This window comes from Protomyctophum parallelum (genome assembly GCF_964188405.1).
Source record: "Protomyctophum parallelum genome assembly, chromosome: 10".
Taxonomy (NCBI): domain Eukaryota; kingdom Metazoa; phylum Chordata; class Actinopteri; order Myctophiformes; family Myctophidae; genus Protomyctophum; species Protomyctophum parallelum.
Window position 1 is genome coordinate 22706966 of NC_139704.1, and position 14466 is coordinate 22721431.

Genomic DNA, 14466 nt, shown 5'->3' on the forward strand with positions numbered 1-14466 from the left:
TGACAGGTTTCCGAAAAATGTTTAAAATGTTTCTATATCAGTCGTTCTCAAATATTTTCATGTCAAGGACCCCCACAAATTATATGTAATTGGCCTCTGACCCCCATTTGAAAATATTGTAGTTCCAGGGACCAAAGATTATATAGCAAAGATTTGAGTTAAAAACGTTCGCTCTGAAAGAATACATTTTCAGCAACCTCGTAGTGCGCCACACTGCTTTAAAACACCAAAAGGGGTTCCCGGCTTCCCGCCCAAAATGGGTTAATTAAGGCACCGGTGAAAATTGGGCCCAGCTGTGTGCCGTGCATGTAGCATAACGATCTCATATTAATTATCTCAGCTATCACACCAGCTATTATAGTAAAGATGGAAAAAGACAAGAGTATGCTCTGTGTGTGTGCGTGTGCGCATGTATATATATTTTCTAATCTCCTGGCAGGAACAAAGGAAAATGCATTGCATATTGGGACGGGATGACCTTTCAGACGTCAGGCCTCGTCTTATTGGCACTGAATTTCATGGCTTGGCCCACACAGCTGGAGAAAACCAAAGCAATAGGAAAGTATTAACATACATTCACATGGTAATGTATTCTATAAAAAAGGCACAATTTTAGTCCAAGCGTAAACACAAAATCATGTTTCGAAAAGGAGCAAAGCAGAAGGAATTTGCCAAGAATAATGAACAGATTTGCCGATTCCCAATTCCCCCCACGTAGTCTGTGTCACTGCTACTAAAATGTGTTTATATGATGTGTTTTGCATATTATTGTATATTATTCTTAGTCTTTAGAGAGCTTGTATAGATCTGCTATTCTCGAAACATTTTCAAAGTCTTTGAAAATGCCCCCACCTATAATGACATGCCCAAAATTGGGCATAACTTCCCACTCTGTAACTACCGGTATGTGATAGGAAGCAAAATTACCATTAAAACAGGCAGGGAATAAAAAGGCTCAATGTTATTAAGCAGTGGGGGTGAGATGGGATCTAAAAGATAATTACTTAAGGCCTACTTTGCCTGGCTTTTTTATTTTTTTTGTTTTACAGAGTTAATTGGAGCTGTAGAATCATCAAGAGATCCTATGACTCATACATAAGACGTATCTCTCTCTCTCACACACACACATGCACATGCACACACACACGCACACACACACACACACACACACACACACACACACACACACACACACACACACACACACACACACACACACACACACACAATCTACAGTACCTTTCCAAAGCTTCCCTTCCCAATGGCTCGCAGAATTTGGAAATGGTCGAAGTTCACTGCAAAGAGGAAAGAGTGAGAAAATATCAGTCAGAAAGTTTGTGCCAGCTTTAGCAAAACAGATGGTGTGCTAAGAGAAAGAACAGGGCATGTAGGGACACAATGTATTGTCTCTAGCTTGGCCATGCAGGCTTACAATTTATAATTTACAATTTAGGCATTTAGCAGACACTCTTAATCCAGAGCGATTTACAGTAAGCAAGAACAACGCATGGTAATACATCAAATACATAGAAAGAGTCATCAAGGAGCATAAGCAAGCTAAGAACCTAAGATCTGTCGAACAGTGGAATATCTGTACACTGAAACTGAGTATACACTACAGTGCTATGTCTAATATGAAACTGAGTACAGTGCTATGTCTACGTAATAATATGCTATCTAAATTATTAAGTTTAGCCTTTGCATACGCCTGCAAGGTCATCGAGGCTAGTACTAGTGCTACGGCAAGTGCGGTAAGATGGTGTCTGAAGAACAGGGGCAGAGAGAGACCCATGGGGGGGGGGGGAACCCCTGCTTTAAGAGACTGGCATCACTATGGTTACGAATATGCCGTAAAGCAGGTTGTCTCTGGGTGACTAACGTGAGTTGTTGTGACTCTTATACGCTTGTTATCCTGCAGAAGCTTTTCACTAAACTTTACTATTTTGATTATAATCATTGTGTGGACATTCGAGACATATTACAAAGATACCTCAGCCATCCTGCCCCTCTGCAATGGCCTTATTTGTACAGTTTTCTAACTTTGCTTCGGAAATCGGTTTGATTTTAGACAACAACACAACAAACAGAATCTATCACAGTCATCATGAAGTGAGTTTATCTTGCCGGATATGAAAAAAGGAAAAGGTGTCAGAGTCCTGTCAATGCCGGTTGTTGTTGTAACTTGTGGTGTGCTTCTGACTGTAGTTTGTAATCCCTCTTATCGTGTGTGTGTGTGTGTGTGTGTGTGTGTGTGTGTGTGTGTTTTCGGTGTGGCGTGGCGTGGTGTGCGCGCACTCATTTTTAGGGGTTAGGCAGGGCATTGGATAAAAATGGTAAAAGGCGTTTGTGTGCGCGATATTGTTAACCTAAAAAAAAAAAAAATCCCCCCTGGGGTCAAGTTCAAACTACGCCCACACTGCAGGGGTGAGTTTTCAGACTACGGCGGAAGATTGTGAGCGAGTCCTTCTGTTGTTCTGATTGCAATGGGAAGTTAATTGCAATCAGGCTGTTTTAGTGAAAGTTCTCTTCACAGAGAGGATTGTGTGCACATCTCAAAGCCTATATTTAGGCCAGGTGCTGGATGTCAGGCATCAAGGCAAACATCAAAGAGGAGAAAAATCATCCGCACACTAGTTTCTAGAGCTCCGAGACTTACTTCATTAAGAGGCAACAAATGCAATTTGTGCATTGTATTTGTTGCCTCTGTGAGCTCTAGAAAATTATGTTTTGTTCTCCTCTTTAGTGAAGGTTCTGCCAGCCTCCCTGTGTTGGCTGATCTGAGTGAGCGGGGGGGATATGTGGGTGTTTGTCTTCTCCCAGAGTAGACAAACATTAGTAATCCGGATACGGTTCACAGTGGTCAGGAGTGACATTTATTGAAACTGTGGACAGGTGTGTAATCAAGACAAATCAATGCATGGCATGTGCACGTATTCGTGTGTTCTGAAATGCCCCGTTCAGGCACAGTGATTTGTCAATGAGATGAATTCCAAAAACAATTGTTTAGAATCAATGTAGTCTAACTCTAATCTAATGCATTTGGGATACATTACATTAGTTAAAGCTATTCAGAAACAATCTGCCACTTTCTGTCTCTGTGTTGGTTTTCACTTTTCAGTCGAGTATAACTCTGTTTGGATTTGGTTGTGATCTGCTGAAGAGTGAAGAGTCTATAATAATGATGAGGCCCATGATCTGACTGTAAATGAAAAGAACTGATATGGAATTCACTTTCAAAATCAGAACATGGCATGTGCCTTATGCAGCCTGACATGGATCTAAATAATTCTTATTTAAGGCATATGGTGCCGAAGCGGGGCCAGCAGTCTAGAACAGAGTTGACTTTATCTCTTTATATCTCTGTGCCCAACCAATAACAGCTCAGCTCACAGCTCAGCAAACTTTAGCATTCAGCTAATTCTGCCATACCCATTGGGGGGCATACGTTAGTCCGACGTACCAATAGTTTGGCATGCGCCACGGTTAAGACACCGTTCTCGCCTTGTTTATTTGTTTGTTGCATTAACTCTCCCTATAAAAGATTTAGGGCTCAATCTTGCGCCACCCCTTACCCCTTATCCCTTAACTTATTTGCCATTTTTTACTATTTTAAAACATTTAAAATAGCCAATCTACATCGACACGTTGTTAGCTTGTAGATTGGCTATTTGTACTATTTTAAAATGTTTTAAAATAGTAATAAATTGCAAATAAGTTTAGGGATAAGGGGTAAGGGCGGTGGCCGGTTAAGACTCACTCATGGCTACGACATATGTGGCTCCAACATACGCGGCCTTCTAAATCAGTAGTTCTCACACCTGAACCCATTTAGACGATTCTACAAATGTGACCAGATTTGACTGAGCCTGCCATATCCCGCAAATTCCATCTTTTCACTTATTAACTCATTTTAAAAATTAGTTAATAGCACAGGCAGAGTCTTCACATACTAGAGCATGTCTGAAATGACTGTCAGAGCTGAAATTGACATGTAAATATGAAAATGCTTAAACATGTAGCTATAGGTGTAATGTTAGAGACCACAGAAGTGAACCTTTCAAGCCTGTTTTCTCATCTCGCTGTTTTCTGCAAGACATTACTTTATCAGCCATATCTCCAAAACTGGTGGGTCAAACTGAACAACCAATATGTCGATTTGAAGCTATGATTCCCTGCTTTCATATGACATGACAAAACGAAAATTCAAACAATTCCAATGGCAGTCAAATTTGGTCACAAATGCCTTCTAAATCCTGACAGTTTTCTGAAAAACCTGTCAGTCGTTTTCAAACATTTTAGCATAGGCCTACATACGGTATGATTCATGATTACTTTTTTTATGTATTTGATGTATTACCATGTATTTTGTTCCTGCTTACTGTAAAATGCTCTGGATTAAGCATCTGCTAAATGACTAAATTTATTTTAGACCAGTGTCTTGCTTCTTTGAGACATCTCAGCAGTTTAAAATCACTCAAGTTGATGTATATTTAATCATGATAGACTATTTATTAGCTCAACATGAACTTCCAGCCAGCTGAGGAATCTGCCACCCCTTTGCTATGTATCTTATGTGTGTATCAAGACAGCCCCCGTCCTGGGCTGCCATCCAAATTTGGGGTGCTAGATCCTAGAAGGGCTAAGCTACTTAATAAGCTTCTCTGTGTAGCTAGAAAATGCATTTTGTTTAATTGGATTCACAGAAAAATCAGTGACTCAGTGGTATAGAGAAATCTACAGAGTACTTCCAATGGAAAGGCTCAGTGCCAAATTAAAAGAGTTAAATTAACTTTGATTTTCCAATATAAATTGGGGGTCCCAGAGATTGTCTGTAGACTACAGTATATGCATGTCAAACTGGGGGTCCTTGAAATTAATCGGGTTGAGAATCACTGCAAGAGCCGTAAAAATCTTGTCTTATGGGGGTCTCTGGCATATATTTTCAAAAGGGGGTCCGCAGGGCTAATTAGTGTCAATGTAGGGGTCCTTGACATCAAAAGGTTTTGGAACCACTGCACTATGCAATGCAGTATACAGAAACTATAACAATAAATGTATAGTTGCACCGCTCAGTTCACACAGGTGTGATTTTATTTGCCAGACAGCTGCCAGCTCAGGCACCCACAAGCATATGTACTCCTACAGTATGTTCATAAATCTTACATTCATATTCACTGTCACACAGTCACAGATGACATTTGCACTGGATTGACTCCATGGCCTTGGTACTGACTGACTCTGAAGCTGGGCATACACAGGAGTGACTCCATGGCCTTGGTGCTGACTGACTCTGAAGCTGGGCATACACAGGAGTGACTCCATGGCCTTGGTACTGACTGACTCTGAAGCTGGGCATACACAGGAGTGACTCCATGGCCTTGGTACTGACTGACTCTGAAGCTGGGCATACACAGGAGTGACTCCATGGCCTTGGTACTGACTGACTCTGACGCTGGGCATACACAGGAGTGACTCCATGGCCTTGGTACTGACTGACTCTGAAGCTGGGCATACACAGGAGTGACTCCATGGCCTTGGTACTGACTGACTCTGAAGCTGGGCATACACAGGAGTGACTCCATGGCCTTGGTACTGACTGACTCTGACGCTGGGCATACACAGGAGTGACTCCATGGCCTTGGTACTGCCTGACTCTGAAGCTGGGCATACACAGGAGTAACATTTGATTTCCCTCTAGTCTGTGTGAGCCCTCAGGTTGTGCTTTTGATGATCAGACCCTACAGTGTGAGCACATAAATTGTGAGCTTTGGCTTGACAACAACAGGCGATTCACCCGTACAGTATAGTGTTAGTAATGAAATAACAATTCTAAAATCGCACAGTGTACTGCATCTATGGGAGGTTTTAACTAGACCTGAGCTCGATTCTACAAATGTCTTCTAAATCAGACAGTTTTCTGAAAAACCCATATGTTCTCAAACATTTTCATGTCAAGGACCCCCAAAAATATATGTAATTGGCCGCCGACCACCATCTGAAAATATGTTGTTCCAGCCAGGGACCCTCCCAGAAGCAAAGATTTTGAGTTGAAAACGTTCGCCAAATTATTTTGGGGGGGTCCCAACTTATAAAAAAAGGAAAAAAGTTATTTTTTGCAAATGAATGGCTGGAAAATGGAAATTAAGAGTTTACATACTGTAGTACATGGTGCATGCATACACTTTCCTTAATGATTATATCTGGTTTCAGTATTAATTTATGATATATTTTCTCAATATACAACAACAACAATAATATTTTTGTATTGGTGGTGGGGTGGGGGGCGGGGCGGGGTTCGCGATACATGGCCAAAGAATTTCCGGGGGTCCTCAGCCAAAAACGTTGAGAACCCCTGCTGTAGACGTACAGTAAACGTTCAAATTAAGCTGACAGGAAACGCTGCTATAGTTTGTATCTTGCTCTGAGAGAAACCTTTCAATATTTCCTAAAAGTGTGGAATTATGGCAGAACTGTTTCATGAACTCAGAACAAAATGCAATTCATGTAGTACTTTGATCACTTCTCATTTGATTCACGTCTGTCAGCTACAGTTTTAAGTAGCTACAGTTTTCAAATAAATGTAGTGGAGTAAAGGTACAATATTTGGAAGCGAGATGTTGTGTGGAGTATAGATGTAAAAGTATTGGAAATTTGAAATACTCAAGCAAAGTATACAAATACCGGTACCTCAAATCGCTTTTTTTTATATTGGACTGCTTAGCAACGGCACCTCGCTGTTCAGTTTCAATCTCCTGCTGGGTCTTCATTAGAGCATAACTGAAAACATTTTGAACCAATCAAACCCCCCCCCCCCCCCCCCTAAATAGCCATCATAGATCCATAACGATAAAATTTGTGACACACACTGAAAGGATTGACTTTCTTGATGTAACAATCTTCAAGGGCCCAAACTTTAACACAAATGGGAAACTAGACTTAAAAGTATTTTTTAAAGAAACAGACGCCCACGCCCTATTACACAAAACGTCATTCCACCCGACACACTCCTACACAGGGATAGTCAAATCACAACTACGGTACTAAGATTCCATAGGATTTGCACGCAAAGAAGTGATTTCAAAATAGCTTGTAAAACACTATTTAAGGCCCTCAGACTAAGAGGATACACTAGGACATTCCTCCGGAAAGCCCAAAATACCTTCTTAGAAATAAGAGTGCGGGATCCAGGCCCTAAATTGGCCCTGATAACCAGTTATTCAACACAGAGCACACTAGCCAACAACAGAATAAAAAGGAATTTTGAGAACCGAACGGATGATCTTCTAAAAGATTATAAAATTATATCGGCCTACAGAAAAAACAAAAACCTTAAAGATTATCTAGTACACAGCAAGCTAAAAGAAATCAACACACCAGCACGCCAGGGACCAGAATACTTCAAACCCAAACAATTAGTCAAAAATAGAACTACAAAACGCGTGTTAGAGATTAAACAACAAATAACAGCCAGAACCAGCAACTGCATTTACTTAATCACATGTGAAAAATGTGGTTTACAATATGTCGGAGAAACGGGTAAAACAATAGGTACAAGGCTGGGACAACACAGATACAATATTAACAATGGAAAAAAGACAACCACAAGGTTCGTGCAACATTTCATGGCTCACGGCATTGAAGCTCTAAAATGCACTGGACTTCAACACAATCCCAACTGGACAGTAGGACAAAAACGTTTTAATGAAAAACAGTGGATTAAGAACCTCAACACGGATTTTCCTGGAGGCTTAAACATGCCTAAAATCAGATCTTGAACACAACAAAACTTAAACTCAAGATTAAACTGGAGAAATCTAAAAGTGATTGGATCAGACTTCCTTCGGATACATGGCGAATGCATTTATTCCTTGCACTGTGCTTCCACAGAGATTGTTCCTTGAATCATGAGTCGTGAGTCATAGCTATAGGGGTTACTAGGAAATGAAACAAAACCACCACCCCCGTTTAACTGACCCGGTGAAAGGAGTCACTCAACTCGTCTGAAATAGGCTAGAAAGAAAGAAAGCCTGTATTTCCCAATGGTATCGTCCCACGCTGTGTGGAGAAACAACAGCGGACGCTGTTGCTTCCTGTATACCATTCACCGTTGTAGATCTGGCGTGCTAAGGGGCAGATTTATTGAGGAAGTGGAACGAGGCTGACAGAGTTCAAGGAGGCTTCAAACGCTCAATAATAACAGTCACCGTCTTGCACGGATGGCCACCAGGCAGCACATTTCAAACTGCACATTGGCTCCGAGTCTAATTCAGTTGCGGTAGTGATACAAAGGATGTTTACGCCGACTTCAATTTCTAGAGTTTTCTATTGGCAAGGGCACACTTCGTTTAAAAGCACACATACTGCATCTATTTCAAAGGCGATCCTCCTTTAGTTTGTTGTGAATCACCTCCACCTGTGTTATTTTAGTAGATGTCAAGATGATGGAATGTCCTTTTACTACAATTTACAAATGGGAGGTGCTCTCGTAGAGTAAGAGGCTGTTTCCATTACCATAGAGCGTGATTCATCTGCTCTGCTGTTAACATTGCCTCGCTGCCACTATACGTACACACCGCAGAGGCTAAGTGCATGCTAATTCAGGTCATTTCAGAGGTCAAGTGGTGCTCACTGAAAGCCAGTGGAAAGGAGAGACGAACAGAAGGAAGAGTTGGTAGAAAGAAAGGGTATTCAAGGATTTTTTAAAGTGGTGCAACCACTTCATTAAGGAGCTTTGTGTGTCTCTGGCTGCCTGGCTGGGTCTGTCCTTGGCTGGCTGGCTGTGTCCGAGCACGAAAATAGCATTTGGTTGGTTTTCAAAACCAAGTGTCACTGTTGTGCAGCCTAACACACACATACATATTAACTGTATATATCATGGGTTTTCAACAGGTGGTCCGTGGACCACTGGTGGTCCGTGGAGGTATTGCATGTGGTCCCTGACCATGCATTTAGTAATGTAGGATTTGTTGATTTGTTTTAAATGTTCTTTCCACTAGTTGAGAAACCGTGAACTGAATGACCTGGTGACCTATGATGAGTCCATCCATGTAGTCATTTACTGACAAGTTGGAGTTCAAGAAATTCAACAGAAAAAGGGAGTTAGAATCTCAAGAAGGGGGAAGTGCACCGGATTGTCTGGTTGAGTCATTATTATTAGGACATTTTACTAGTAGTAGTCAACGGTTGAGAAACAGTGGGATGTATACACATGGGATGCATAGCAGTGTTAACTTACAAAAGCACTAATCTTAGCCCATATCCCCACCCAACATAGTGGTCCCCAGGTTGATATAAGTCAGGGTGGTGGTCCCTGGTTCACAATCAGTTCAAAACCCCTGGTATATATGATGGTTTCTGGTGTAACAGTACAGTACAGTACAGTACAGTACAGTGACCCCTGAGGACCCCCACACGGTAAATCTGTCATTTCGGACGTGGGGTGGCCCGGCCCCCTGGCCGCGTTCCTGGGGGTCTGGATGTACCAGGGATCCCCGGGGACCCCCACACGGTAACTCTGTCATTTCTCGACCGTTTCGGACACGGGGCGGCTCGCCAGAACCGGCCCGGCACCCTGGGTGCGTTTCTGTGGGTCTGGAAGTGATTTTATAGTACACAAGAGTGATTTTATAGTACACAAGAGGAAGATTGGTTTTGGTTAATCAACATTGTAGCTTCTAGTAGCAATAAAGACAACAGTATGGCAAAGAAAGAGATTGACTAGAAGTGTAACAGCAACAAACGATGGTGTCAGCTTCACCGACACATACTGTATCTCAAACTGGTTCTAGATTAATATATTCATTGTTCAGACAGAGACAGACAGACAGACAGACAGACAGACAGACAGACACACAGACAGTGTACACTAATGCAGAGACCCATTGCAGGTTGCCGTATTAGTGCCAGGCTATTATTATTCTATTTATTTAGTCTAGTTTTTTTACATTTATACTCTTCTTATCTGTACCCATGTGGCTCTCCGGTGTTTCAACCCGCTGCTATGACAACCGAATTGCTCGTCTTATCTCCAAATGCTGTGTGCGAGTGAAATGGAGCATAGCTCTCATTGCAGCTATAGGAGATGGGAGTGACATCTTGCACTGCTCAGGGCAGGAGGCTGCTGACTGACTATACACCCGGTGGATGTGCTGAATGGGCTAAAGCAGTGGTTCCCAAACCTTTTAGCCCGTGACCCAACTACTAGTTAAACTACTAGTTTTATAATGTATTTATTCAAGAAGTGAAATTATAATAATTAAAAACAAAATGTCACTTTGGGCACATAATAAATGTGTCTGCGACCCACTATTTATTTTTTATTTTTTTATCCCACGATTTTGTAACCCATTTTCACCCCTGTGTCAATGATCTAATGTGATCCTGGGCTCTATACACACCCTCTGCCAACCTAGTCCCCATATATGGGGGACATGGGGAGAGCAACGGACTTGAACTCATGCTTCCTTCATGCCTGAGTGTCCAAGTTGCTCCTTTACACCTGACAGGGGGGAGTTTCCATGGTTGGACGTAGCGCATGGAAGGAACACGTTATTCCAACCAGTTCCTTTCCCCTCCATCAGGCAGTTTAGAGACCAGGATTACAGCATGTTTTTGTGAGGGTACCTACCCTAGGGCCGGGGACACGGGGAGAACATGCAAACTCCACACATAAAGGCCCTGCGACCCACTGTTTAAAGTGTGTTTTTTTTTCATGTCATATGAAAGCATGGAATCATAGCTACGAATTGACCTATTGGTTGTTCAGTTTGGCCAACCAGTTTTGGAGATATGGCTTATAGAGTAATGTCTTGCAGAAAACAACGGGTTGAGAAAACAGGCTTGAAGGGTTCACTTCTGTGGTCTCTAACATTAGACCTAGCTACATTTATTTCATATTTACATGTCGATTTCAGCTCTGACACTTATTTCAGACATGCTCTAGTATGTGAAGAGTCTGTTTGTGCTATAAACAAATTTTGAAAAAAAGGGGGAAAAAAGGTTTTTCTCCTTTGGTGAACAACTGGAATTTGGGCGATGGCAGTCTCTCAGTCAAATCTGGTCACATATGTGGTGGCGTCCTAACAATCTAATTAAGTGGCCTGCAGTCACAATGCGCCTCCCACCCACCACAGGATGATTCACACCGCTCAATAAACGGACAATTTACACCAGGTCGTAGTTAAGACGGATAGCGTAAATCAAGATGCAGTCTTTTAATCATTTATCCCATCTCGTATGCAACTCCGTTTCACTACCGGCAGGAAATCGGTATGACTGAAAGACAGACACTGCACGCTGCACAGCGATGTTTAAAAAAAAAAAGAGGCTGCCAGCCAGGTGAAGGCAGCTTAGCCCGAGATAAGCATGTTTGGAGCGACAGCTCTGCAACCGTGCCTCCTGGGATGTGTGGAGGGGTGGCGTGGCAGTGGGGTGGCAATCAGTGGGGGCACAGGGCTGTCACTCAATTGGTCTCGCTCTGACAAAATGCCATGAGCGAGTTAAGGGGACAGACTGTGCAAAGCCTGCCAGTGGTCGGCTACTATTGATGTGATCAATGATTCCCTACTTCTTTCCCACTGAAAGTTCAATCTTAGCAAAGCCAGTGACTGACTTGCAATGTTTGATTTGGAAGAGGAAGTTATTGTGGTTATATAATTGTTATAACCACAGTAATTATCTTTTGACTTTATCAGTCCAGTCAGATAACTCACGAATAGATTGAACAAACATTTATTATAGAATGAGAATACAAGTGTGCATATACTATTTTGTCTTGGCGTTTGGCTCTGTTGCATTTTTCTCCCTGCTCGGCACAATTATACAACCATCATTAACCATTAAGAGCAGGGAGTTAGATATACAATAACAACCCCTCCATGTGGAACAGGAATAGCAGAGCCCACCGGTGGTGCTGGGGTGGCGGTGGGAGCAAACAGTGCATGATCAGGAAATTAATGCATATGCAGAGGAATTTGTGGAGGGCAGCGATCCAGGAATCCCGAGTTGTTGTTGACTAGACCTCACTCTCGCAGTACTGTACTGTAATAATAATAATAATAATGAATTGCATTTTATAGCGCTCAAAGCGCTGTACAATTCATTCATACATGAAGCGGCGAACAGTCGACGCCAGCGTCCTCACTTCCCACATTCACACACCAATGTTGGCAAACTCACACCGACCAACTCATTGGAGGCAATGTAGGGTTCAGTGTCTTGCTCAAGGACACTTCGACATGTGGACAGGAGGAGCCTGTTAGAACCTGCTCTACTTTCTGAGCCATGCACAGCCGCCCTACAAATAATGTAGATATGCTGTTTTCAGCAAAGATATTTGCAACGTAAAAGCAGAAAATACACTAGTATGGAGCCCTGAGGGACTCCAGTCAACCGAGTATTATAGGGTATTATAAGTGGTATTATAAGTGGTGAACTGTGTGCTCTCCCGCATGCCCCTTGGCACACAGAGAGCTCTTTTAGTCTAATAAGCCTCTGTCGTCGTTTACAGGGGGAGTTACGTCACAGCGAAATGAATGCCAACCGCATGGATGATCTTTTTAAATGTCAAAGAAAGAAAAAAAAATAACCTCTTATTTGAGTTCAGGTATTATGTTTTATACGGTACCAGATGCCCAAAGGTGAAACATTAAAACGGTCAATGTAATAACAGTGTCTTCAAACAATCTTCAAACGGTCTAGCTCAAACAATGTGCTTGCTGCGACAATATCGCTTTATCATGCTCCGTTTTAACATTAATGTCTTCCAAACTATGCCTTGTGGGTGGGCGGTAGACGGAGGACAGAGGGCGTCACAATAACATGCCTATATATGGAGACTTCTGGCAAGAGTTAGACGCCCAAACTGTAGATGTGAGTCAATATTGGCCAGCAACTCTACATCTGACCTCAAACCCTTAGATCTCCATATATGGAGCTGACCTGTTCTGACATTCCATATGTTGATCCTTCCACATCCATCCTCTTCCATTTCCTCATCGTCTTCCTCCCTTTTGACTGATACCTGTCCATTTAAACTCTAGACGGGCCTTTTGACTGATACCTGTCCATTTAAACTCTAGACGGGCTTGCCCCAAAGTTATTAGTGCAGCCGCGCCCTGCAGCCGGCAAAAACTAGAGTTCTTAACAGGCCCGAAAATTAAGATCTTACCAGCAGTCTGCTGTCAACGAGGCGGATGCATGCACGCAACCTCGAGGTCGCTCCTCGCCCTCAGGCGTCTTACTGGTTGTAGTAGAGTAAAAAGTATGTTCTCCTGAAATGCTGTATAGAATTGTAAAGTTTAAAAAAATGCAGTATTTAAGTACTGCAGATAGCCAAACAAACAGCTGTATAGCTCAGGAGTTAGAGATTGAAAGATTTAATTAAAGATGTCATAATCCTCCAGGGATCAGGAATGTGCCGTCCGTGTTGAAAGACATGCACGGGCTACAGCCCCGAAGACTACTGGGCCCAACATGTGGGACCTAGGCTACGCTACAGAGAGGGAGAGAACACGTGAACGCTGATAATTGTGTAAATGTGTGAAAATGTGTAATTTTCTCTGTGCGGTAGTAAGCTTCTTTGAATCTTTAGTCATATTTTGCCATTAATTATGAATACCAAGATGATGTAATTTTCATGAGACGTTCTGTATTAATCACCATCCCAGTCTTTTGCTCCCGGCGGAGTGCTGGGTGCGGAGGAGGGGGAGGGGTGTCGAGAACGCAGATGCTGCTGAATTGTTCAACTGGCAATACAAGAACTCGAGGTTTTAGATTGCTCTGGCATGATTAACCGCCAACAGATGTTTGGCGCTCGGACGTTCTGACGTTGTGTAATTAAAGCAGCATCATGTCTATAGTTTGGGATGACTATATATATACAGCCAACAACTAGGTTAAGGTATTCATAGTACAGATATTCTTATTCAGATTGCAGACACTAAACTGTGGTAGCACAGATTTGGTAAGGAACTATAACCCTAAACAAGATGTCCTAAACTTAATACTATTCCTTTAAAAAGTTACTGAACCATTACTACTGCTGAAATTATGATCAAAGAAACCCAGAGGAAAAATATATTAATGTAGTCAATTATTAATGTAATTGATTAAACTGCTTTCAGTAGTTTTAATTGCAATACCACCATGATGCTTGCTCAAACGTGAATCAAAATTTTCCTCCACAAGATGATTCTCACACAATTCTCATTTTCCCCAAGAAAATATTTCTGTACAGTAGCTAGTCTGTATTAGTCTGTAGATGCTGAACATTACTACATTCAAAATGTGGCACCTGGAGACAACCGCTGTGGATAAACAGACAACTTCAAGTGCTTGACCTAAATATCTCTTTAAAGTCTCTCACTTATAGCAAAACGTAACTCAAATAATTTTGACAGCCAACTAGTGCTGCACGATTCTTGCTCAAATTTAGAAATGAGATTGCATCTAGGTGTCTGAATCTAG

General features: G+C 42.1%; 1 protein-coding gene across 1 annotated transcript in view; it reads right to left on the bottom strand.

Annotated features, from left to right (window-relative positions):
* The window catches only part of stk32c (serine/threonine kinase 32C), a 126777-nt gene that overhangs the window by 86492 nt on the left and 25819 nt on the right, over positions 1-14466 (bottom strand). Inside the window, exon 2 of the mRNA XM_083774491.1 lies at positions 1240-1295. Within this exon, the coding sequence (XP_083630617.1) occupies positions 1240-1295 (56 nt within the window). The remainder of the gene's footprint in view (positions 1-1239; positions 1296-14466) is intronic.